This window comes from Capricornis sumatraensis, chromosome 20 (genome assembly GCF_032405125.1).
Source record: "Capricornis sumatraensis isolate serow.1 chromosome 20, serow.2, whole genome shotgun sequence".
Classification (NCBI taxonomy): Eukaryota; Metazoa; Chordata; class Mammalia; order Artiodactyla; family Bovidae; genus Capricornis; species Capricornis sumatraensis.
Window position 1 is genome coordinate 29,514,343 of NC_091088.1, and position 27,045 is coordinate 29,541,387.

The 27,045-nt window shown below is 50.3% G+C and overlaps 1 protein-coding gene across 1 annotated transcript; it reads left to right on the forward strand.

Moving 5' to 3' along the window:
• MMP2 (matrix metallopeptidase 2) lies at window positions 1–27,021 on the forward strand. The gene is made up of 13 exons (XM_068992960.1): window positions 1–158; window positions 3,056–3,282; window positions 4,250–4,398; window positions 5,437–5,565; window positions 5,786–5,959; window positions 8,548–8,721; window positions 9,577–9,750; window positions 12,017–12,172; window positions 13,226–13,361; window positions 18,010–18,146; window positions 19,571–19,730; window positions 24,088–24,197; window positions 25,978–27,021. The coding sequence occupies exons 1-13, from the start codon at window positions 3–5 to the stop codon at window positions 26,079–26,081; spliced, it is 1,986 nt and encodes a 661-aa protein (XP_068849061.1). The 5' UTR covers window positions 1–2; the 3' UTR covers window positions 26,082–27,021.
• Window positions 27,022–27,045: the final 24 nt, after the last annotated feature.

The following is a 27,045-nucleotide window of genomic DNA, read 5'->3' on the forward strand; positions in this document are numbered from 1 at the left end:
CAATGACCGAGGCGCGAGTGTCCCGGGGCGCGCTGGCCGCCTCTCTGCGGGCGCTCTGCGTCCTGGGCTGCCTGTTGGGCCGCGCCGCCGCCGCGCCATCGCCCATCATCAAATTTCCTGGCGATGTCGCCCCCAAAACGGACAAAGAGTTGGCTGTGGTGAGTTGCGACGCTAGCCTCATCCAACCAAGTTTAGAGAAACTTTGGAGCGGGGGGAAAGGCCACCCCTCCCCCCACTCCCGTGGTGGGCTTACAGCATGGGGGAGGGGCTTCAGTAAACCGCGCGGGGTGGTCTTTGGACCGCCGAAGGAGGGGTGGTGGAGCTGCTGTAAGAGGAGAAGGCCTTTGATAAACAGCTTGGCAACCTTCAGGACCCAGAGCGGGGGCGCGCCACCAGCAGGGTCGGGAACCGAGGTGCTATGGCAAACCTCTGGAATGGGCCCCTTTTGCAAATAACAAGGACATTGTCCAAGATCTGGGATTTGGCAACACGGGGGCGGCTTTGTAAACAACTCTTGGACACATCTTGGGGGGTTGGCTGACAAAGCCAGTTAGCCAGCGTCCTGGGAGGACTTTGGCAAAAAGCCTGAAGGGGTCTCTTTTGCAAACAGTGGAGGATCTTTGAAACCCCTGTTTAGGGGTTCCATCTTAAGGAAGAGGGGGGCCTTTGACACACACTTTGGATAAAGCTTTGCACACGTGAGGGTGGGAGCTCTGGGCAAAGCAGAACTTTGGCCAACGTCTAGGAACCTTCTGCACACATCTGGAGAGGGGTCCTTGGACCAACCCCTCGGGGGTCCTTTTGGCAAGTATTTGGGGCCGATGGGAAACGACCAGCGCATCCTTTCTCAGTGGCTCGATGAACAAGTTGGTCAACGAAGGTCAAGGGTTGGACCTCAGAAAGTTTCCTCGAACTTCTCCAAAGGAGTCGGACGACGGCTGGAGAGAACTGGCCAGCAGGGCGGAGGGAGGGGCAGCACGAGGGCCCCGGCGCGTGGGGCGGGGGCGGACTGAGCCCGGCTCGGGTGGGAGAGCAGCCAGGGAGCCCTCCCTCCTGGCCGGGCTCCGAGCTGCGGCTCGAATGTTTTGCGAGCGCGCGAGCGCGCGCGCCTGGCTCGAGCGGCATCCCTGCCGAGAGGTTGCACAAGCAGGGATGGGGGCAGCGGAAGGGCACTCCCCTTTCCCCCTGTAAGCACCGGGCTGGGTCTGGACCCCTCAACACGTTCCTTCCAGCGCACATCTGCCCTGTTAATTGCTTCAACCACCCTTTGTTGTTTAGTCGCTAAGTCAACCGCCTTAGCAAGCGCTTATTCTCCCCACACTGTCCAGGACAGGATCGTCACGCCCTTGGTCACCTGATCACTCGGGGAACTCCTTCTCAAGCTATGACACCACCCCTGCCCCTTTTCCAGCATCCAGGTCTCTGCCTTTTTTAGACAAATGGAGCTGGTCTGCATAATGATGGGGCTGTGGTTGAGGGTGAAGGTGGAGCTTTGGAGCATCAGTCACAAAGCTATCTGGGTCCCCACACCTTCTACAACCTATGGAGGTCCATGTTGCCCAGAGACATACAGTGGGGGGCTTGAGAAACCAAACGTTGAACTTAGACCACCTGACTTCAAATCAGGGGTTGCACTAACTAACTGGCCTAGTGTGACTTCTCTCTGAGCTTCTCCTGCAAACTGAGTAATAAGGGTTCCTGTCTTGGGGTTAAAGGAGAGATAATCTTAAGAAATTCCCTAGTGGTCCAGTGATTAGGACTTTATGCTTACACTGCAGAGGGCACCGTTGGATCCCAGTTGGAGGAACTAAGATCCTGTGTGCCTCTTTGCATGACCACAAAAAATAAATAAAGGAAAATAAAGGAGAGATAATCTTAGACACTTTGAAGGGTACCTGGGACATGGAAAACACTCAACAAGTGTTAGTCATCATATGTTATTATCATTTATTATTAATATTATTATTATACTGTTTCTTTCCTCTTTCCTAACTACCCTCCTAAACAAGGTTAGGGCCCCATTAATAAGGTCTCCTGGCTCTCCCCACCATTCCTATCACATATTTAATTTTTCAGTTATTTGTGATCCATCAGCCTCCCTATACTGGGCTTTGAACCCAGTATAGGGAGACTGAGACTAGAAACATCTGTCATGCTCACCACTTGACCCTCAGCCCTAACACTGGGCTTGGTACCTGGTAGGTGTCAAAAAGTATTTGTCAAATAAATAGGTGAACTGATTGGTCTCTGACCCCCTGCAAGGGACTGTTTGGTTTTGGCCTCCTTTTGGGCTGAGCCAGCTGCACAGTCCCTGAGGGACAGGACTGTTTTCTTTGGGAAAATGGCAGATTCAGAGTTTGAACCCAAGTCTGTCTCTTGCTGGAGCCCAGGGCACACAGCCCTTATAAGAAAAGTGAGGGAAATAATCCCTATGTCATCAGCATTTTGGTGGATTAAAAGAGACAATGGAGGTAAAGAGAGGTGGTAGAGAGGTAAAGGTTCTAAGCCTGGGCTCTGGAGCCAATTACTTGGGTCCCAGTTCATTTCCGCCGTTTAAGAGCTGGTGATCTTAGGCAAGCTTCTTAACCTCTCTGTGCTTTAGTTTCTTCTTCTGGTATGATGGAGATAGTTATAATGTCTACATGATACAGGCTATGAGAAGTTTTGTTTTGTTTTGCCACACTGCGCAGCACTGGGGGGATCTTAGTTCCTGGACCAGGGATCAAACCCATGCCCCCTGCAGTGGAAGCAAAGAGTCTTATCCACTGGGCCACCAGGGAAGTCCCTGCAGTGAGCATCAAATGAGTTAACACATGCTGACATCAGTACCTGGGCATATGGTGGGCACCCAATATGTACTCCCAAACCACAGTATCTACAGTTTGTATGTCACTCGGCTAATGGGAGTGTGGGGCCATCTGGGAGTGTGTATGTCACTTAACCAGTGGTTTGGGAACCTGGGACTCTACCCAGTGCCCTGGGGTTGCTGATTCCTTTGGCCAATACTATACCATCCTAACGTGGCTGTTTGTGCCGGGGTCCTTATTTCTTCTAGCAATACCTAAACACCTTCTACGGCTGCCCCAAGGAGAGCTGTAACTTGTTTGTGCTGAAGGACACCCTGAAGAAGATGCAGAAGTTCTTCGGGTTACCCCAGACAGGTGAACTGGACCAGAGCACCATTGAGACCATGCGGAAGCCACGCTGTGGCAACCCCGACGTGGCCAACTACAACTTCTTCCCCCGAAAGCCCAAGTGGGACAAGAACCAGATCACATACAGGTGCCAAGGCAGGGCTGTGGGAGGCAGGGCGGGCCCTGGTCCAAGGGACACTGTGTCTCGTTGGGCGTTGTCTTCTCCCCTCTCCGGGGACCCAGGAGGGAACTTGGGAGGACCTGGCATCCTAAGGAGTTTGCATACAAAGTTCTTAGGAATGGAGTCAAATGGACCAGGACTTGAATCTCACCCTTCCTGGCTGTGGGGCATTGAACTACTTCCTTTTCAGTGCTCTGACCTTTGGCTCTCCACTCTACAAAACAGAATTAAAACAAAACCTTATTTATGGGTTGGTTGGGAAGCCGACCGCGTATATAAAGGGGTTTCACAGTGTTCAGCACATAGTGAGAGGGGGTAGCCATTCCCTTCTCTAGAGGATCTTCCCACACCAGAGATCAAACTCAGGTCTCTTGCATTGCAGGCAGATTCTTTACCATCTGAGCCACCACAGAAGCCCATAGTCAGTGCTAGTCATTGTCATTTTTAGATGAGGTCATTGAGTGGGTAATGAGAACTTGATGATTGGTTGCTATTGATAATTGGATTTTATGGTATAGAGTTGTTGTAATTGGTTGTTAATTGGGCTGAGAGCTCTGTTCTGTAGGGCTCGTGTTGCACTCCAAGGATGACACCTCTGCTGGGTCCCAGAATGCACTGTTTACATTCCTATCCATATGGGTTGATCTAAGGCTCCGCAGGACTTAGAGGCGCTCTAGTGGGCTCTTCTCCCAGGAAGCTCTACTTAACATGTTCACACATGCCCGCACGTGCATCCATACTCACGCACACACTCATGCAGACACATACCTGTCACATGTATGCACACATTCATGCACCTGTGCACACACACCATTGCACACTCACAATCACATATACACACCCTTGCACACATACGTACACACTTGTAGGCCTAGGCATACGCACATGCCTTTGCACACCTGCACACACTCACATGCACTTTTGTTACCTCCAGGATCATTGGCTACACACCAGATCTGGACCCCCAGACAGTGGATGATGCCTTCGCTCGTGCCTTCCAAGTCTGGAGCGATGTGACCCCGCTACGGTTTTCTCGGATCCATGATGGAGAGGCTGACATCATGATCAACTTCGGCCGCTGGGGTAGGCCGAGGAGGGGTGCAGGGGGGTCAGTGTAGAGACAAAGGGGCAATCTGGATATTAGAGAGGCATGGGGGGCTCTCCTTTCCAGCTTACTAGGAGGGCAGAAGATGCAGATACTAGAGTGGTGTAGACTGGAGCAGACATTGGAAAGCCACATTGATGCGAAATGGAAGATCTGACCCCCTGGAGGTGGTGTGAAACTGAAAGCAAATGGTCTCCCCACACTGTCCAAGATGGTAGCCCCTGGATCCTCAAGGCTACTTACTCTTAGTTACAATTGATAACATTTAAAATTCAGTTTCTTGGTCACACTAGTCAAATTTCAAGTGCCCTGTAGTCACATGAGGCTAGTACTTTGGACAAAGAACATTCCCATCTCAGCAAGGAGTTCTGTTGGATGACACTTGTAGACACTGAGGAACTCTAGATATGAAAGTGGGTCGGATACAATGGACCAGTGTAGACTTGAGAGTAAGCAGAATGGATGCCGGGGTCTAGGGCACCAGGTGGGTTGGGGTGGGAACACAGTAGTGTAGACGTGAAGGTAAGCAGTGTAGACATTGTGAGTGGAAAGTGATGGGAGGAAGTAGCACAGGAGACAGTGCAGGTATGTGGGTAGATGGTATGGCCCTGGGTGGCATAGTGGATATGAGGGTTAGTGCCGTGGCCATTGGGAATAATATGACTTGAAGGGAGGTGATATGGCTAAGAAAGGATGTGAAGGTACTTGGTACAGACGCTGGGGACAGCAAGAGTGGTGGCGAGGAGACTGGTGTGGCAGTACACTGGCATGTGGGTAAGTGTAGTATCATCAGCAGTAGTGTAGACAATGAAGGCTGGTGGTAGAGATTCTGAGGGCTGTGTAGACCGTAGGATGCTGACTACACTCTACTGGCCTGCTGTGTCCTCAGTCCTGGGTAAGCCAACAGGGTGAGGGAAGGGGTCAGAAGGTAGATGGGCCGCCCAACCATGGATGAGATGTGGCTGCGGTTCAGCCCCCAGTGGGGTAGCTAGAAGCTGAGATCCAGTGTGTTTCAGAACATGGAGATGGGTACCCTTTTGATGGCAAAGATGGGCTCCTGGCTCATGCCTTCGCCCCGGGCTCTGGAGTTGGGGGAGATTCCCACTTCGACGACGATGAGCTGTGGACCCTGGGAGAAGGACAAGGTAAGAATATGACCATCTACATGCCTGAACCTCCTCACCGATTTTCTGCATGCCTCCCTGTCACCTAGCAATGAAGACTGTGGCTTCCCTGGCAACTGTAGACCCCTTCATCTGCTCAGGTGGGAGGGGGAGGGAGGTCACATACCCCGAATGAGTCACAATCCTGGTCTCCAAAGAAAGACCTAGAGAGATTCACCCTCCACCCTGTGTGGCTCCTCAGTGGTCCGTGTGAAGTACGGGAATGCTGACGGGGAATATTGCAAGTTCCCCTTCCTGTTCAACGGCAAGGAGTACACCAGCTGCACAGACACAGGCCGCAGCGATGGTTTCCTCTGGTGTTCCACCACGTACAACTTTGACAAGGACGGCAAGTATGGCTTCTGCCCCCATGAAGGTGAGTGTCCTCCTGGCTTCAGGCCTTGACCTTCCGGCTTCCACACTCCCCAGGCCTGGCACTGCCAATCAGCCAGTGTCCCCTCCACTTCCTTCAGCCCCCACATCCCAATTTGAGCCACCACTGTGCCCTTCTCATCTGTTCCATTATTCACTTAATACTTTCATTAAATCGATTCCTCTTTTAACCTTCACCATTAGCAATATTTTTGAACTCATTAGTTTGATGTGCTAATTATTTTTTTCCAACATACATTAAAATGAACTTAGAATGATTAAAATGCCCAATGGGTCTCTTGAGAACTACTTTCTACCCTCTAGCAGAATTGGAGGTTCAAGGGTTGAGGAGAGCCTTGGGATGAATCAGAAGCCTAACAATGGGATTGGTACTGAGGCCGGTACCCAACCTGGCTTGGGGACACAGACCTGGGGGATTTCAGCCGTTGCTTCTGGTTCTGATGCTGACTCTGTGTGTCTGTGTCTGGGGGCTGTTCCATCTGCCTTTCTTGGTCTCCATCTATCTTGGCTTGTGGCTGCAGCTCTGGGTCTTGGCAAAGGCAGCAGGTTTGACCTAGTATTTATGTGTGTGCCTTTGTCAGTGCTTGAGACATAAGCTCTAGATATTTTGAAACAATGTAGAGGGAAATTTTTTTTAAAGAGTGAGGGTATTGACATATACACTCATTCTTTTTAATTTATCCTTGACATACTTCATAATCAGAAATCATGAAAGGACAGCATATATAACCTGATACTCTTATCAAGTCATCATGTTTAATGATTCAGGAGGTTCAAAGCTGGGAAGATGTGGAGAAAATGTGAAAAAGTCCAAAACCTTTTAAAATACCTTTTTTCTTTACTAGTCCATAAAGGCTCCTTGATCTATAGATACCTCTGTCTTCTTAGCTGTAATTTTACACATTTGTGAATCTTTCTGACTTTATTGCAACTGAACCCTAACTACCAGCCCTGTTGACAGAAGGAAAGAAACAAAGAGCTAGTTAAATGTGTCCCTGTTTACGCTTTTAGTACCCCAAACTCGTGCAATACTTTTTATTAAGTAAAGTTCAAGGCATTGGCCATTAACGTCAGAAATATTTAAAACCAAAAATATTTAATGTATCTTGCATTTCCCAGTAGGGATTTGGATGGCGTTAACCTTCCATGTGTCAACCCCTGTGTTTAGAACAGAATGTCTTGATAATAGAAGGGAAACAGCTGTAATTCATAAGTTGAGGAAGGGTTTTTCCCTGTTTTGGACATTAACCATTGACTTGGTGCTTAGCCAGATGCAAGTACGCACGACATGCACGTGTTTGGGTCTTGGGGCAGAGGTTCTGGTTACTCAGCCCCTCCTGACTGCTGAGTCAGTGTCTGCTTCTCTCCGTCCCTTTGGGGGCAGGATTTGGGAGGAGATGGGGGCTTCCTGGGTGGTAGAAATGCTGCTGATGGGAGGCCAAAGGTGGAGACTGGTCTCCATGGAGGTTAACACTTCGCCTTTCCCATTTCAAGGCCACCAAGGCAGCTTGTCTTGTTTCTGGCATTCCAGGAGAAGGTCCCTGGGTTGGGGAGAAGGGAGCAGTGAGGGTAAGGGGCCCTGAGACTTGTCAGGGTGGCCAGGAACTGGGCTTGATTCTGGCCATGGTGGAGTTAACGGGGGCTGCTGAGGTCACCTCTGGCACCGTTGTTCACAGATGGTCCTTGTTACGCACTTGTGGTTTTGCTAGTTGGCAAATCCAAAGACACACCATTCTGTAGCTTCGGGTGGATGAGGGTGCGGGGCAGCAGGGGGAGAACCCAAGACAGACAAGCCCAGACTCTTAATCCCACTGTCTCCCCTGAACCCTCCAGTCATGGCCCATGTCTTGGGGCGGTCAGAGTGGGACCCTGGGGTGTGTATTAAAAGGTTCGCAAAGATACCACCTCCCCCGCCCACCCTCCCTCTCCTCTCCCTCCTGCAGGGACCACAGCATCTGGGAAAATGCCTGGGGTTGAAGGGAGGTGAAGTTTTCTCTGTGTGCGCAAGCGTGAATGACAGAGCAAGGAAGGGAGAGATGGAGATCAGTGTGTTTCGTAGTTCTGTACAACCTTCATCCATCTAGGTGGTCATGACTAGTTCTGGAGCCAGCTTTCTTCAAACCTCAGTTTCCCTCTGTGTCAAATGGAGAGATACTGCCATCCTGCCCACCTTGGATGATATATTTAGCAATCTGCAGGGATGCAGGCATCAATCAGGCAGAGTAGACGGTGACCCTGGGGTTGGAGTAGGGCTCTGGAGGCCCCCACCATGTGCCAGGGGTTAACTACTTTATTGCTGGGGCAGAGGGGGGCGATCCATAAGGTCCAAGGAAAAGGATGGGGCTGGCAAGGGAGGAAGGAGTCTTTACCCCCAGAAGTTCAGAGAAACAACAGTTTACCAACCAGTATAGATTTTTTAAAAAATATTTTATCAGTGCTATGACTTCCCTGGTGTGAGTGGGCAGGTGGGCAGCCAGCTCTGCATCCACACAGGTGCCCAGCGGATGCTCAGGTGGGCAGGTGGGCCATCTCCCTCACATTCGCACCCTCCCTCTCTCTCCTGCACCCCAGCCCTGTTCACCATGGGCGGCAACGCCGACGGACAGCCCTGCAAGTTCCCGTTCCGCTTCCAGGGCACATCTTACGACAGCTGCACCACGGAGGGCCGTACGGACGGCTACCGCTGGTGTGGCACCACCGAGGACTACGACCGCGACAAGAAGTACGGCTTCTGCCCAGAGACTGGTGGGTGTCGCGCCTCTCCCCGCCCTCTGATAGCAGACCCACAAGAGCGCCCTCCCCCGACCCCCGTTTCCCCAGGACAGGGGGTGCTAATCAGGACGCTCAGCGGCTGGCCCAGCACGGACACCAAAGTCAGGACAGACGTTGGGCACCCACGGCCAGTTCAGCCGAATTGGCTGGTGATACCCAGGACTCCCTCAGAATGACCTGCACTCTCCCAGCCTCTCTGGTCTTTGTCTCTTCCTCTCCCTCATCCCAGAGTCTCTCTTCCCTGCCCCTCTTTGTCTTAGTCTATATCTCTTTTGATCTTTGTTTTTCAATAAGAACTCCCTCTCTCCCTTCCTTCCTCCCTCCCTTCCTTCCTTCCTCCCTTCCTTCAACAGATATTTGCCGAGTCCCTGCTCTCTGCAGAGGACACAGGTAAGTCTCCCACTGGCCCATGTGTGATGGAGCTCCCAGTCTTGGAAGGGGTGTTGGCACCCTCAGCTCCGCCCAGCTCCCTCTGGCCCCGCCATGGCCCCACCCATGGAAAGCTAATTTAAAAAGCTCTGGAGTCTGGCTGCCTGGGTCTGCATCCCAGCCCTGCCACTTGTTAGCAGCACTGCCTAGGCAAGTTACTTAATCTCTCTGAGCTCCAGTCTTCCCATCTATGCAACAGGAGGTAATCTAGGGTCCCTACCACACCGGGTTGTTAAAGGGGGGCCAGGATGTGAGATGTGCATAAAGCTCCTGACCCAGTGGCCCGGACTGAGCGAGCACTCAGTACGTCTGGTTTGTTAATGTCCACGTCCTGTCATTGCTCCTGGTGGTGGCCTCAGACCCCCTGCCTCTTGCTAACCCATGTCCCTGATCCCACAGCCATGTCCACTGTGGGCGGGAACTCGGAAGGTGCCCCATGTGTCTTCCCCTTCACCTTCCTGGGCAACAAGCATGAGAGCTGCACCAGCGCTGGCCGCAGTGATGGGAAGTTGTGGTGTGCGACCACCTCCAACTACGATGATGACCGCAAGTGGGGCTTCTGCCCCGACCAAGGTATGAGGAACCCTGGCTTTAGGTAGGAGAAGCCGCACATCCGGCCCCGCCCATGTGTGGGCGGGGAAACCGTCCAGAGTCCCCACCCACTTCCGCCATAGGCACCGCCCCCTAGATACCCACCAGCGGCATCTCAGCATCTCTACTGCGGACCCTCCCACTCGGCAGTGACGCTGCCCGTTTCTGGTGGGGACCTCTTGCCTGCTTAGCCCTGCTTCTCTGGGCAAAGAGGTGGCCTCCAAAATAAGACCCGATCCATCTCAGTTCCTGGGTGGGAGTCAGTTTTCCCCAGCAGATGCTGCTTTCCCCTCCCACCTCTGTACCCCTCCAGGTGGGTCTGTCACCCCCAAACATCTCAGTGCTGGATACAGGGAACCCTGCTCCAGAGAGATGAGTCTCCTGCGAGACATTCCCACTCCAGCAGAGAGCTGCCTTCAGGGAGCTGGGTGGGCAGAAGAGAGGAATACAGTAGGCGCCTGCCTCATCCTTGCTCTCCCCACGCTCCACGCAGAATGGGGGAAACCCTCACGGCCCTCCCTGCCCCCATGGGCACCGTCCTTTGCCAGATTGTGAATGGAGGGGTCCTTGTCAGTATTGGGTGCTGAAAACACAGCTGCCAGGGACAGCTCTCTGCCCTCCAGGGCTCACAGGTTTGAGGGAGAGAGTGACCAGGAGACAGGCTGTGACCTTACTGTGTGGTCATTGCAATGAACAGGATCCCTGGGGGCACCAGGGAGTCACTCTAGGCTACAGGCCCAGTGTCAGTAGGTTCAAGGCCCCAGGTGACCAGGTGAGAATGCTGGGCTGGGGACAGCCAGTATTAGGGCAGCCTCTTTTTAAGTTACTTTTCTTCTTTTTCACTCTCACTGAGATGGAACTTGGAGAATGCCAGCTGACAGAGGCTGGCCAAGGGAGTTTTTTAATCCTCCCCCAAGTGCCATGCTAAGACTTACCCTGATTTTACCTGCTCTGCTCCAGCCTCTATCTAAAGGTGGGGTTCTCCACCTGCCGGAGTGATTTAAGGCTCCAGAGCACGTATAGTGTACTTGGTTGGGGGAGGGGGCAGTGTATTAGTGCCCCATTGCCATTGTGTAGTCGCTAAGTTGTGTCCGACTCTTTGTGACCCCATGAACTGTAGCCCGCCAGGCTCCTCTGTCTACGGGATTTCCCAGGCAAGGATACTGGAGTGGGTTGCCATTTCCTTCTCCAGGGGATCTTCCCCACCCAGGGATCAAACCTGCATCTCCCGAATTGACAGGTGGATTCTTTATCATTGAGTCACCAGGGAAGCCCATTTTAGTGTCCTAGGGCTGCCATAACCAAATGGCTTAAAACAACGGAAATTTATTCCCTTGTACTTCTGGAGTCATCTGGAAGTCTAAGATGAAGGTGTGGGTAAGGCCACGTTTTCACTAGAGACGGTATCACTCCAGTCTCTGCCTCTGTTGATATTTGGCCGTGTACCTTCTAAGGACGTGGGTCACACTGGATTAAGGGGCCACCCTCCTGCAGTATGGCTTCATTTTAACTTGTAGATGAATTTATCTGCATAGACAATATTTCCAAATAAAGTCACAGCCACAGGTATGTGAGGTTAGGACCTGACTGTGTTTTTGCAGGGACACAATTCAACACACAATCGAGTGCAATGATAGGGTTTGCCCACTGTCTGGCTTGAGCCTGGGCAACCACTCCAAGTGAGCATCTTTTTACTGCTTCCCCTAGGGAAGAAATGGTGGACCCAAGGGTTTCCTCTTTGGAGACTGCAGAGCAGGTTTTGCCCTTGTTCTTTATAGAGAAAACGAAGAGCCAGGAAATGGGATTTTTAAACAAATGGGCCTATAAGTAAAGGATTTGCCAATGCTGCGTGCTCCCCTCTATAGCACATGTGCGGTCCACATGGAAAGGGATGAGGGGACCTGGGTTGACTCTAATTGAAAGTAAAAGGTATGATCTGTTAACCTCAGAATTCTCAGAAGAAGAAAACATCAATATGTGCCACTTCCATGCTCTGAACCCTACCATGGAGATGTCCTCAAATGTCCCCATTGTCAGAGCCAGGCCTGACTACTACTACTTATTTTTTTTTGGCTGCACCGAGTCACATGTAGTATTTTAGTCCCCTGATCAGGGATCAAACCCCTCCTCCCAATTTGGAAGCCCAGAGTCTTAACTATTGGACCGCCAGGGAAATCCCCTGATCTGATTTTTCTCTCTTATCTCTCTCCCTGTCCTTCTGCCCCCCTCCACTCCCTACGGCCCTCAGGGTACAGCCTGTTCCTGGTGGCAGCCCATGAGTTTGGCCATGCAATGGGGCTGGAGCACTCACAGGACCCTGGAGCCCTGATGGCGCCCATTTATACCTATACTAAGAACTTCCGCCTGTCCCATGATGACATCCAGGGCATCCAAGAACTCTATGGTAAGCCTCAGCTTGGGGTCCCCGGGGCAGAGGTTTGGGGAGGTCGTGTTGCTGGAGGTAGAGTGCCAGGGGGTGGAACCAGCCAGATCTGGGACTGCAGGAGACAAGAGCAGGAGTATTAACCTGGTCTGGGGATACTGGAGCATCACTCTGAGGCCCTCGGACAGCCCTTTCCTTTCCAAATAACACCAGTGTCTGAGCCTTGCTTGGCTCCCCAGAGCCATGCCGTGAGGCAGGTGGGGCAGAAATGGGCTCTCCATTTTCTAGGTGAGTCAGCTGAGAGAGGTCTGAGAAAGGTAACCTTCTGCCCCCAAGGTCAATGAGGTTTACGCATCCAAGTGAGGTTTAGAATCCAGGAGAAGTATTAATAGCTAAATATAGGGTAGAAATTCCCAGCACCTGGAATGACCTTAATGATACAGGATTACAAAGCTTCTAGTTCTCCAAACAATTCTTTTATTTTAACGTGTAATAGGATCAGTACAGCTAGTACCTGGAACCACTGATTTATGTACATTAATGCTTACATTGAGGCCAGAGTTTACAAAGTGACTCCATTTTTTAAAATAAATCAACATATAATAGTACTGGTGGCACTTAGACAAGGCTGAAATCGTGAAAATGGTTCTGGAGCGACAGGGTGTGGGGAGCCTAAGACTTGGGAAAGAACTGCAGTAGAGTGAGTGAGTGGCTCTGGGTTTGAGCTTCGCCTCTGCCACTCACCAGCTTCAAGGGATGGAGCCGGTCTTTACCTCTCTGGACTCAGTTTCCTCACCTCTAAATGGTGGCTAGTTACCCTCAGGAGTGAAGGAGGTGCCTGCCACACCCCCAGTGCTGGCCACACGGTCTCCCCTCTAACACTCTGACTCTCTTGTGGGCTCAGAAACCTTTCCAAGTCCAGGCCTCATCCCCCTGTCTTCCCTGGGCTGACACCGAGGCCAGAATACTATTCTTCTAACCATTAGCAGGTTGGGTGGGCCAGTCTCCGGGCTCAGCCTGTGGGGAAGAACCCCTGGGGCTGGAGAGAGTCTGAGGTCGGGTGTCTTCCCCCAGGGACCTCCCCTGACATTGATACTGGCACCGGCCCCACCCCAACCCTCGGCCCCATCACTCCTGAGCTCTGCAAACAGGACATCGTCTTCGACGGCATCTCTCAGATCCGTGGGGAGATCTTCTTCTTCAAGGACCGGTGAGTGTAGGAGCTGGCTTCCTTGCCCTCTGCCCTGCCTCCGTTATTCTCGTGCCTCCATCTCTTGCTCAAGGACCCCACTGGGGGCTTCACAGAATGGCCGGTATGAGACCCATTTTTGCTGCATGTTGGACAAATTTTGATGCTACCACAACAGACACTTCTTGTGCTGTCTGCTAGCCTGTGGGTCTCCTCGGTGTCTCGGCTTCGGGTTGCAGTATGCATTCAGGGATGGTCTGCGTGTCACTCCTTCTCCTGGGGTTAGCAGCTACTCGTGACAAATGGCAGGAGCACAAGAGTCCAGATCAGACCACACAAATACATCTAAGGCCTCCACTCTGAGCATATTTGAGAATGCTTCACTGGCTGAAGCTAGTCACATGGCCAGACCCACTACCTACTCTAGGGGGTAATACTGCACAGTCATGTGACATCACACATGGATGTAGATTTCTAAAACAGGGATGGAGGGAAGAATTAGGAACAATGTATCTACCATAGACCTCCTGGAATGGCCTTGACCTCAAATGTTCTATGTATGGGGAACAAGTCACCACAGGGCAGAGAGGTGGTATCCTTCAGACTATAAATAAAGGCCCCCACTCAATCCACCAGGGCTGTGATTCACTCAGCTGTCCTAGAGGCAGGCAACAAATCTACAACTACATTAAAGCATCCATCCATCTTTCCATTCTTCTACCTATCCATCACGCATTTATCACCCAGTATCCACCCATCCATCCATTATCTATCCATCCATCATCATTATGTATTCATGCACATCATCAGGTCTTCATCATCTGTCCATCCATAGAGCATAATAGTTGAGAGAATGGTTCTGGAGCCAGATAGCTTAGGTTGGAATCCTGGACCTGCTACTAACCTGTTGCATGATTGTAGGCAAGTTAATTGTGTATCTTCTTTTTACCTCAAATTACTCATCTGGCTCAGACTGTAAAGTGTCTGACTGCAATGAGGGAGACCTGGGTTCAATCCCTGGGTCGGGAATATCCCCTGGAGGAAGAAATGGCAACCCACTTTAGTACTCTTGCCTGGAGAATTCTATGGACAGAGGATCCTGGTGGGCTACAGTCCATGGGGTCGCAAAGAGTTGGACATGACTGAGCGACTTCACTTCACTTCACTTCATTCATCTCCAAAATGGGATTAATAGTCCAACCTATCTCATAGGGCTCTTTTGAAGATTAGATGAGCTTAGTGCTTAGAACAATGCCTGACACAGACTAAGTGTGTTCAATCATACTAGCTGTCCTTATTGACAAATAATTACTTGGCTTCTACTGTGCCAAATCCTCTGCTAAGCTTTGGCATCTGGGGGTGAGTGTTCTGTGCTGTGGGCAGAGGGGCTGCTTAATGCCTGGATTGTTGTTTTAGTCACTAAGTCGTGTCTGACTCTTTTGCTACCCCATGGACCATAAGTCACCAGGTTCCTCTGTCCATGGCATGTCCAAGGCAAGAATACTAGAATGGGTTGCCATTTCCCTCTCCAGGGGATCTGCCCCACCCAGGGTTTGAACCCACATCTCCTGCATTGGCAGGAGGGTTCTTTACCGCTGAGCCACCAGGAAAGCCCAATGCCTAAATTTAGTGTTCTCAAAAAAAAAAGGTCGAAGAATCTCCCCAACAAAAATCATTTAGAGTGTGAGAGTTAAAAGTTTCTACCCCGACCCTCGGGCCCTCTGACTGGAATTTCTGGGAATGGGTCCCAGGCATGTACGTTTAAAAAAATTTCCCCATGAGAATTCCCTGGTGGTCCAATGGTTAGAACTCTGCTTTCACTGCCAAGGGCGAAGTTCACCCCGTTGTCAGGGAACTAAGATCCCACAAGCTGCAAGGCACAGCCAAAAAGAGAGAAAAAAAAATTTCCCCAATGATTCTGATGCACATTAAAGTTTGAGCGCCACTCGTCTGGTTTAGGGAACAAAGGCAGAGAGGACCATCATGGCAGAATGAAAGAGATGTGACTGCAGAGATATTAACACAACACTTCGTGGACACATCTGAGTCCAGGAAGGCTCCACAGGTGAAGTGATACCCAAGCGGGAACATTAGAGGAGAAGCAGATGCAGGCAGACGTGAAGGAGCTGGCAGGGTGGGAGCGAGGTTGAGATGAAGGAATTGGAAGAGCAAAGCTGGAGAGATGTGAAAGTTACTGGCTTATCCCAGGAGAGCCTGGTGAGGCTGAAGATGTTCCAAAAACTCTTGTGAAGGGGGTCCTCTGCTCCCGGCATTGGGCTAGGTGCTGGGTTGGGGGTGGGAGGAGTGGGGCAGATGCCAGAGAGAGATGAGACCCATAATGCACTGAGAAGTCAGGTCCATCAGTCCACGAATGCCCAAACCAGGACATGTAACAACAGACCTCAGTGTGTCCTGCAGCCCTCATTTCAGGGATGGGGAAGAGGTGAGCCCAGGGAACCCACGCTCTAGCACTACCCTTGATCTGCTGCACTTCTCCCTAAGGAGACCTTGACCACGCTGGTGGGTCTGAGTACAGAGCTGGGAAAGGGTGTGGTGCCTAGGCCCAGGTCGGAGCCATCGCTGGTCTAACACATCCCACTTTCTTTCAAAAGGAAGTTGATGAGTGTTTAATGGGCTCCTTGAATTGATCAGTAAGTATTTAAACACTGACCATATGCAGAAATTGATGCTGGACATTGTGGGGGACTAGAAAGGCCGTAGTGAAGGATAATTCTACTCCAACTTTGGCTTCAGATCTGGATTTGAATCCTGGCAATTCCACCACCTCTATGAGCATCATTTGCCAAGTAAGGATCATGGTACTTTCCTGTATCAGGATGTTTTGGTCACAGGTAACAAAGAATCCCAGTGGTCATGTATGGATGTGAGAGTTGGACTATGAAGAAAGCTGAGTGCCGAAGAATTGATGCTTTTGAACTGTGGTGCTGGAGAAGACTCTTGATTGAGAGTCCCTTGGACTGCGAGGAGATCCAACCAGTCCATTCTGAAGGAGATCAGCCCTGGGATTTCTTTGGAAGGAATGATGCTAAAGCTGAAACTCCAGTACTTTGGACACCTCATGAGAAGAGTTGACTCATTGAAAAAGACTCTGATGCTGGGAGAGATTGGAGGCAGGAGGAGAAGGGGACGACCGAGGATGAGATGGCTGGATGGCATCACTGACTCGATGGACATGAGCCTGAGTGAACTCCGGGAGTTGGTGATGGACAGGGAAGCCTGGCGTGCTGCGATTCATGGGGTCTCAAAGAGTCGGACACGACTGAGTGACTGAACTGACTGAACAAAGAATCCCAACTCAAACCAGCTTAAACAATGGAAAGAAAGTATTCCCACGTGGTACACAGTCCAGGGGTAGGGCTGCCTCCAGGGGTGGAAAGAGGGTCACGGATTCAGTGATTTTTTTGTCCACTACCGTCCTTGGCATTGACTTCGTCCTCAGTCTGAGTCCCTTGGGGTCACACAATGACTACCAATGGCAATTGGGGCTGTAAACTTCTTTGCCCATATGCAGCAGAAGAGAGATTAGAGAGAGAGAGATCTCCAGATCTGAAATACAAGTGTATATCTTCAATCTTATTGTGTCAACATAAGACATATGACCACTGCTGAATCTGTAACAGTTGCCGGGGAATGCTAAGCTCTGATAGGATTAGATCAGTGGTCCTCAAACTTTGGCACGCATTAGAATCGGCTGGAAGGATTCTTAAGTCACAGATTACTGGGCCCCAAGCCCAGAGGGTATGATTCATGGGTCCTAAGTGGAGCCCAATAATTTGCATTTCATATGAGTTCCACATGTTGGTCTGGAGGTCTCGCTTGGAGAACGGGTAGCTTAAACTCATCAGAATGGCGACTGGCTCTCTCTATAGGAAAGGAGGGACTCTAAGTATGGGTATTTTGTGAGGAATGATTATAGGGAAATAAATAATAGGTGCTGGGTAGACCACCAAGAGTGCATATTATTTTATAATATTGTAAGGTTGACATTTTACAAGCCACATGAAATGCTTGGCACTTAGTAGGCCCTCAATAAATGACGGCTTTTTATTACTCCTGAAGGAGGAAATGGCCACCTGCTCCAGTATTCTTGCCTGGAAAATTCCATGGACAGAGGCGCCTGGCAGGCTACAGTCCATGGGATTGCAAAGAGTCAGATACGACTGAGCAACTAAGCATGCACACACACTTTATTACTCCTGCCAAAGTGTATGAATCCATCATTTCAATTCGGGAAGTGCTTTTGAGTGCCATCAGCTCCTGCCTCAATTGACTTCTAATCTGGCAGGAAAGATAAAACACTTAAAAAAAACAACAACAGACAATCAAACTACTTTTACAGGCACTTGGTGTTGCCAGTTTTGAGAGACTCAGAGCGGGGAGAGTCCAGTATGGAGAGGTAGTTAGGGAAGGCTTCCTGGAGGAGGGAGCAGGTGGGGGAGCAAAGTGGTTGCTTCTCTGCTCTGGTGTCTTGCTGAGGGGACTCTGTTCATTCTCCAGTCCTTCTCCACCCTTCCTTTGATCTTGCCTTCACGCTACCCAGCCAAGGAATTATCCTGGGATGTTTCTGAGTGGGTTTGGGGAGGTATGTGTGGGTACAGCTACAGAGGGACTGAAGGTGTGGTTCTCTGTGTCCCCTTCCCCCACCCAGGTTCATCTGGCGAACAGTGACACCACGTGACAAGCCCACAGGGCCCCTGCTAGTAGCCACATTCTGGCCTGAGCTACCGGAAAAGATCGATGCTGTATACGAAGACCCACAGGAGGAGAAGGCTGTGTTCTTTGCAGGTCTGTGGGAGGGGACCTTCTTGGCCCTCGGCTCCAGGGGGCGCTGTACCACGACTCCTGTACACTGGTGGGTGCTCTCCTCAGTTACAGATCCACTCTGGGAGATTGGTTCAGACATCCAGCATCAACCAGCACTGGCTCACAGAACGAACATTTCAGTAACCTTTTACTTACTTTTCAATCTTTTTGATTCCTTTTCCGGAGGAAAATGACACTTCAGTGCTACTGCCTTTAATACCTTCCTAATGCTAGTGCCTTCGGCAGATGACAGTTTTAGTTAGAATTTTTTAAACACTGATTTGTTTTTATTTTTAATGTTTACACTTATTTCTATAGACTTCAAAATGAATTCCTTGAAAGCAGAATATTGAGTTAAGTCATAGGACGAGGAGACTCTTGTTGTTTAGTTGGTAAGTTCTGACTCTTTCCAACCCCATGGACTGTAGCCTACCAGGCTCCTCTGTCTATGGGATTTCCCAAGCAAGAATGGATTGCCATTTCCTTCTCCGGGGGATCTTCCGAACCCAGGGATCAAATCTGCGTCTCCTGCATTGCATTGGCAGGCATATTCTTTACCAGTGAGCTACCAGGGAGGCCTATGAGGAGTCTCTATAAGTTGTAAAAATCATTGAGGTGGGGTCATATGGGCTTCCCAGGTGGCTCAGTGGTAGAGAATCCACCTGCCAATTCAGGAGACACAGGTTTAATCCCTGGGTTGAGAAGATCCACTGGGAAATGCCATGGACAGATCAGCTTGGTGGGCTACAGTCCATGAGGTCACAAAAGAGTTGAATGTGACTTAGCAACTGAACAACAGCAGCAGGGCCATATGGGTAACACTGGGGCAATCTTGCTCCTTTATTCTGTATTCAAGCACCTCCCATGTGCCAGGGCTGCAACCCCTGCTCTCAGGGAGCTCATGAGCCAGGAGGGGAGACAGAAAAACAGGCTGTTAGGAGGGGTTGCAGGAAGAGCTGTGGTGGTTAGTGGGGTGAAGGCTGAGATGGGGACACAGGGACAGCTTCCTTGACGCTGAAGGCTCAGACAGCACTGTGGGTGCGTGCTCACCAGCGGACCCCCCAGCTCCTCCATCCCAGAGTGACCAGAGCAGGTGCTGGCTCACAGGGGACCTGGGAGCAAATTAGAAAAAGGTGCCTCTTCACAGCAATCGTGGCACTTAGAATCTCTGACTTGATGAGTGAAGCCAGGGTGGGACTCACCCCTGCTCACCTTCTTGGCCAGGGACCTTCCATAACCAATTTGCAAAGCCTTCCATGGAGGCCCAGATTTTGGGCACTGAATCCAGAAGTGAGCAGAACTCGTGTCCCCGTTGAGAAAGGTCACGGTGGGGTCGCTGGCAGATTGCTGGTGGGAGGAACAGCCTTGAGCACTTGCTGCCAACGCACCCTCTGCTTCTATCCCAGGGAACGAATACTGGGTCTATTCAGCCAGTACCCTGGAGCGAGGGTACCCCAAGCCGCTGAGCAGCCTGGGGCTCCCCCCTGATGTCCAGAAGGTGGATGCTGCCTTTAACTGGAGCAAGAACAAGAAGACATACATCTTCGCTGGAGACAAATTCTGGAGGTAAGGGAGGGCAGTGTGAAGGAGAGCCGCACCGCCGGCCGTGTCAACAGAGAAAAGACACTGGCCTTGAGCCTCTTGGGTTGAGTTCAGAGGCTGGTGGGCTGTGGACGGCCCCTCTCTGGTCTCTAATCCACCAGGGCTACAGGCCCTCTGAGCAGTCACCAAAGGGCGAACCATTCTTGGGCACATCACTGGTACAGTTCTGGTTCGAGCCTCCTTTCTCTGCTCAGAAGTCTTTGGATTGGGCTCATGACTGTCTGGTCTGGAGCCTTGTATTTTAGGGTGACTCACTGAAGAAGGGAGTAATAAAAATAAAAATAATAGCTGCTACTCTGATCCTATGTATGAGGTGGGTATTATTATTCTTCCCATTTTATAGGTGAGGATATGGGTTCAGAGAGTTTAAGTATCTGGCTTAACGTCACACAGCCAAGTAGTGGCAGGCTGAGATTTGAACCCTGGAATTCTGGCTCCCAGAGAACATGCGATTCTCCACTTTTCTATACTGTACCTGAGGTAGTGGGGTCCCAAGAGATGGGAGTGGTGGAGGCAGGGATGGCAGAGGGCAAACACAGAATGAAAACTGAGACGGGTACCCACAGGAGCTAGCATCCAAATCTGGCCTCATTGGAAACAGTGGCAAAACTGGCTGTGGGGGCAGGCTGGCAGGAGGCCAGTTTGGAAGCATGTAGCTCTCTGCCCCAGCTCATCTAAGGGAAGGTTCTAGGGACTTCCCTGGTGCATCCAGTGGCTAAGACTCTGTGCTTCCAATGCAGGGGCCCCAGGTTCAATCCCTGGTCAGGGAACTAGATCCCACAGCCATGACTAAGAGTTCGCATGTTGCAACTAAAGATCTAGCCTGCTGAGACTGAAAAAGATCCTGCATGCTGCGACTAAGACCCAGTGCAGCCGAATAAATAAATATTTTTAAAAATAATTTTAAAAATAAAGGGAAGGGTCAGATTTTAAGAGACCATGGTCAGAACTGAGGGCCAGGGAGTCCAATATCCAGGAAAGGTTAGTGAGAGGCAGCCTGGATCTCAGGAGTTTCATTATAAATCTTCCCATTTCCTAGATGAGGAAACTGAAGTCCAAAGAGATGAACTAACTTGTCTAAGTTATTTATAGGCAAGTGTGTTGGCCACTGATTACGCAGATCATAGAATTTTAACTGCTTCTTTTGCTGTCTAACCCTGGGCCCCTGGCACTGTACCCTCCGGGTTATTGGGTCGGTGGAGGAGTGGTCTTCCTCTTTGCCTCCTAGCATTCTCACATTCCTCCTGTGTCTGCATCTGAACCTTTGCCACTCCTGGAACAATCCTGCTTCCCTCCGGAGTCTGCTGTCCTCCCCCCTCTTCCCCACCACCTGCCCCCAGTGGCCCTGCATTCAGAAGCTGTTTATGTCCCCGGCTGCCGTGTCAGGGTGGAATTCCAGACATATTGCTAAGATACTTAGCAACTTAAGCTGATTGATATCTCAAGCCTCAGGAAAGGAAACAGCCAGGAAACCACAGGCTCTGCCCACAGGCTCCAGAACACTCCCAGGCACATGCACGTACTGTGTGGAAATGTATCTCGGCACAGCAGTCACTCTGCATCTCCAAATCTTAGAATCAGAGAGCCCTAGTATCTTTGAATCACAGTGTTGAAAGGACATTTATAATCATCCTGGAGCACACACTGTGAATATAAACATATGGGAACAGACGTGTCTATGTGTAATCATGAGTATCGCTTGTGCGCGCGCGCGCGCACACACACACACACACACACACACACACACACACACACACACACACACACACTGATGCTCAGGCTATGCTGGCATCTTGCTGGGTATTGGGCAGAGTTATCTGCTTTCTAGTCCTTTTCAATAGCAAGCCTACCTGCCAAAGCCTAGATCTGGGACGGACAGCCTGTTCCACAGGGAAAGCTCTGTAAATCTTTCTTAAAAGCAGCAGAACTGAAACATCTATTGGAGGTTCTGGGTGGGGTTTCTAAAGGAGACAGATCTTTTTCCCAGGAGAGGTAGTTAATGAGCCTGAGACACTGGTCCTGGTAGAGTCTACAGAGGCCCAGGCCTCCTTGCTGGAAAAGGAGAAATCGCTCCAGAATGATACAGGACAAGGAGTTGCTTCCAGCTTGGGCAACCCCAGGGAGTGGTTAGTCCTTGCTTCTAGAAGCTTTCACTAAGCCCAGAAAAATGCATTCAATATCTCCTATGTGCCAGGCATTTACCTTGGTGCTGGAAGATAGTGGTCAAGCAGTAGGCTCTCTCTGGGACTTCCCTGGTGGTCCACTGGTTAAGACTCTGTGCTCCTAATGCAGGGGGCATAGGTTCGATCCCTGGTCGGGGAACTAAGATCCTGCATGGCAAAGAAATCAATATAGCACAGAACTTTTTTAAAAAAAAGGAGAAAAAAGAAATAGTTGCTCTCTGCCTGGTGGAGCTTACAGTATCATGAAGGGAAGAGATATAAACATGTACAAATAAAACAGTGATGGTTCTCATGATGGGCCCTGTACCACATCCTGGGGCTATGCATTTCACCGGTATCTCCCACTTAAGGTAGCCACTATTATTAGCTGTGTTTTCCAGGTGGCCTCAAGGATATACCTTTGAAAAATCTCTGACACAAATGTCTGTATTTGTAACACCTACTCTACACTACAGTTCTACAGCCGGAGAGGAGAAGGTCAGAGGGTCAGGGAGAAACCTTTCAAAGAGTGTCCCAGTGAGCAGGAAACACTGTCGGAGGAAGCTCTGGGGACAGAGAGTGAAGACACATGGTCCTGTTCAGAGCCAGCATCTTCCGATGCCTCCATGCTGTATTCTTCCTGGAGGAAGAACTGTGAAGCAAATTGGTTCACTTCTCTGAGCCTCAGTTGATTCTTGCCCTCCCTGCCTTCTGTGGTAGAGTGAGAAAGAAATGAGGGCAAGTTCAAGGGCACATAGCTCTGAGCCATTGTCGCTCTAGAGAATGTAGTTAGAGAGAATGTGGATGGGATGCTGGAATTTTCCCAAGCTGGGAAACTTGGTTTTGGTACCTCAGGTCACAAGGAAGCATGTTAGGTTTTGCAAGAAATCTCATGACAGAGATGGGATTAAGAAATGCATTTCTGGCAGTTCTGAGGGTGATGGGCAGAGGGGGAAGAGTCCTGCAGAAGGGGGCTCATAGGGGAAGCTGTTTTTGGCATCTGGGATTGGAGGTGGTCAAGCTGGCTGTGGGGAAGAAAAGAGTCAGCTATGAGGCTGGTACTGGGCTGTCACCAGAATGAAATTCAAACACAGATCTGTCTAGAAAATTAGCACCACAAGGGCAAGACTTTATCTTGTTTATTACAGTATCTACAGTGACATAGCAGGAGGTCATTAAATATTTGCAGAATAATAAATGGAGTGTAAGTGGAGAAGCAGTGGAATCAAAATGACCCCAGCCTTTTAAAAAGTTCTCCCAAAATTAAAATGAAAAAGACAGATGTTGCTAGCCAGGAAAAGAATATGCCAGCTAATACTCCAGGTATTTACACAAATTAAAGGCAGAGCCCGGATGACGACTGGCCCTGGGAGCTGCCGTTGGGCCTGAGATGACAGGAAGTTGCTCTGTGACTCACAGGGCTTAGGCTCATGCACCACCTTGTACTGTAACTCATGTCCCAGCCGAGATCATTGCCCAAGATGTGGACTGTCAACTCACTCAACAGATGAAGCAGCAGCAGTTTTTCAAGCCGAGCAGTGCTGGGCAGGACCTTGTCTCTGGGCTCCCGGTCCCATGCTCTTTGTACTGCAGCAGAGATCAGAGTTTCTAAGGAAACTAACATTTCTCAGATACTGTGTTAGGCATTTTGCATGGGTTATTCCATTTCATATATATGATAATTAAATATCAATACATTAAATATAGACCATCTAACAAGTGGTAAAACTGAGGCTCAGAGAGCAATTTACCACCCTGTAGCCAGAAGGCCTGAGTTGGACTCCCACTTAGAAACTGGGTCCCCTTTTTAAGCCTCTGGTATATAACATGAGTATTATGGTAGTAACTGTCATAGGATTGCCATAAGGATTGACTGAGAAAGTATATGGAAGGTGGGTAACACACTGTTTAAGTGTTAGTAATAATTATAAGATTGTTTTTACGGGACTATCCCAAGTCACCTAATAAGTGAGTCGTGGAATTAGGATTTACCCAGGTCTGACTCCCTGCCCCTCAGCTCCAGTCAGGGGCCTCCTTGAAGTGTTAGAGCTGGCCTCCCAGGCTCACCCAGGAGCCATCAGCCAGACCCTCTGGTCACACTGGGGAAGGGCTGGCCTTGAGGGAGGCCCACTGGTTCACCATGGCCATTTTCCTTGCAGATACAATGAAGTGAAGAAGAAAATGGATCCTGGCTTCCCCAAGCTCATCGCCGATGCCTGGAATGCCATCCCTGATAACCTGGATGCTGTGGTGGACCTGCAGGGCGGGGGTGAGGTGCCCAGGCCTCTGGCCGCTTTCTAGGACTCCCTGCCCCCAGCCAGGGCCCCACTCCTCGCAAGCACACACTCCCTCATTGTGTGGAGAGGCAGGCGGCGCCCGGGGAAAACAAACCAGCCCCTTCAGCCCAGCGCTGGGAAGGCATCCAGACCCCTGACCTCTGCTCACTCAGCCGGCTCCAGGCAGTAAGACCCAGAAAGGCCCCTCACAGCTGCGGAGCTTGGAGCCAGAGAGCTGGGAGGAGGGGAGGCCTGCCGGGGGCGGGCGAGAAACCTGGGCTTGGTGCCCTGGATTCATTCTGGGGTTTGATCCAGGCCCTTTTGGGTTCCACAGGAGGCCTTGTGACTGCCTCCCATTAGCAGAAGGATGGCTCCATTTGAGACAGGACCAACTTTGTCAGGCCCTGATGCTGAGGTGGCAAAGATAGCCCATTTGTCTCTGTTCCTTTGCAGCATAAAACAACCAAACCAGCAAGGGCTAGAATTTGGAGTTTGGAAACCAGATTCCTGAGGAGGCTTCTGCGAGGTCTCTAGGGCCCTGGAAATGAATCCAGTTTGGCTTTTTAGAGGAGATTTCAATGAAATTTCACAAAGATGCTTTCTGAGCTCCTATCACATGCTAAGCACATGGCCCTGACTAAACCTCTCACATGTCCAAGAAAAAGCAGGGTACAGCCAGGTGTCAGGTTAAGGATTATCTTCAGAAAGAAACATCTGTTGAGCACCTCCTGTATGCCAGGGGTTTGAAAGGAAGTAAATGAGGTCATATGTGTCAGGAGTAAGAAATTCCAAAACCCTGAGGGGCCAAGCTGGTGCATTAATGAGTGAAGCAGGCAAGGCAGACAGCGGGAAGTGATGTGGTCTGTGGAGCATCAGAGAGTACATGGCTTGTTTTCTGTACAGCTGCTTCTCTGCTTCTGACAATCTCTGCCCTGCAAGAAAAGGGGAGTAGGGACAGCAATCCAGTATTTAAGAATCCATGCTTCCACTGCAGGGGGGGTGCAGGTTCGATCCCTGGGTGGGGAACTAAGATCCCACATGCCACCTGGTGCGGCCTCCCAAAAAAAGAGAGAAAAGGGGAGTAGTGTTATTAGATATTCTAGCTCTTTTAAAAAGAAATGAGAAATCCGTATTTTCATATGAAATTTCCAGATTATTCAAAACAAAACAGAAAACTTGTGTGGATTAAACAAAACCCATATGTGGGCCATCTGATAGGGACAGCAGTCTCTTGGTTTGCCACCTCTAGGAATGCAAAGTGCCCAGCTTGGTGCTTGTGCTCAGCACAGTGCTATTATTTATATTAATAATAGCATATATCATCTCATTTTATCATCACCATAACTCCTAAGAGGTGGTATCTTTAGCCACATCTCAAAGATGAAGAAACAGACTCAGAGAGTTTAATTCCTTCCTCCAGCCTCAGAAGGGTCTTCTGTGATTTAAAAGTTTCTTCCTGGGGACCTCCCTGGCAGTCCAGTGGTTAAAACTTCACCTTTCAATGCAGGGGGTACAAGTTCAATCCCTGGTCGGGGAGCTAAGATCCTACATGCCTCCTGGCCAAAAAACCAAAACATAAAACAGAAACAGTTTTGTAACAAGTTCAAGAAAGACTTTTAGCAATGGTCCACATTAAAAAAAAAACAAAAACAGCTTAAAAATTGAAAACATCTTCCCTATGACAGGCAGACTTGTAAAGTTCTCAGGAACCTTCTCCGTGCTATAATGTCTGAGGATGGGTTGGTCATAGGCTCTTCTCTTTCTCATTTCCAGGTCACAGCTACTTCTTCAAGGGTGCCTATTACCTGAAGTTGGAGAACCAAAGTCTGAAGAGCGTGAAGTTCGGAAGCATCAAATCCGATTGGCTGGGCTGCTGAGCTGGCTCCGCCTCCCCCAGGGCCTGCCCCTCCATCACCTGCTGCACACCGGGCCCTGAGCACCAGGGAAGGACCCGGGTGGGCGTGGCAGCCCTCAGTTCTGTAATTAATCAACATTCTCACCCCGACCTGGTAATTTAAGAAACCCTAGAGTGGCTCTGCCCTGTGCTCAAGTAAAGGTGCTGATTGTACCCCTCCTGGGTGTCCCTCCCCATCCATATCTCACCGGCCCTCCAGAGCCACCCACAAAGAGATGCCTTGAGATTCTCAATGCAGCCATGCCTTGGGCTGCCTTGGTGCTGCCACACTTCAGGCTCTCCTCCTTCCACAACCTTCTGTGGCTTTACAGCACCCTTGGAGCCAACAGAGACTATGTTGAGAGGGCACTGGTGGCCCGACAGTCTGGCCTGGCATGGGGCAGTGGGAGTGGGGCACGGTCGGGTGACCACCCCAGACGTTCGGCCTTCTCCCTGCTGGCTGCCTTAGAACCGTCCCTACATTAGCAATTTGCTTTGTATGCACTTTGTTCTTTTCTCTAGATCTTTTTTTTTTTTTTTTTTTTACTTTTCCACTTTGACATTGCATTTCCCGACAGAAGGACTCAGGTTGTCTGAAGTCACTGCACAATGCATCTCAGTCCACATAGTGATGGTCCCCTTGGTCACTCTCTTTAGTTATGTCCCTCCTCTGTCACTTCCTTCACTGGATGGAGGAAAACCAAGTCATGGCTCCCCCCGCCCAGCCCTCCCCTCCAGTTCCTTCAACAGTTTCCTCGTGGGAAAAATCAGTGAGTACGAATAAAGACACTAATTGAGTGGATGTGTTTGCTGGCTGTTCTAGCGGAGCCTAGAGAGAGGCCCTAGCCCCAGCCCCAGCCCCAGCTCAAAGAGAAAACGTAGAAAGTCTAAATCTCTGCTCCCTGCAGGGCACAGTTGACATCTGCTGGAAAGGTCACAGCTGCCAA

Coding starts and splice junctions, on each gene's coding strand:
- MMP2 (XM_068992960.1), top strand. CDS start 3: ATGACCGAGGCGCGAGTGTCCCGGGGCGCGCTGGCCGCCTCTCTGCGG. Junction 13,362..18,009: donor ATCTTCTTCTTCAAGGACCG/GTGAGTGTAGGA, acceptor TCCCCCACCCAG/GTTCATCTGGCGAACAGTGA. Junction 18,147..19,570: donor GAAGGCTGTGTTCTTTGCAG/GTCTGTGGGAGG, acceptor CTTCTATCCCAG/GGAACGAATACTGGGTCTAT.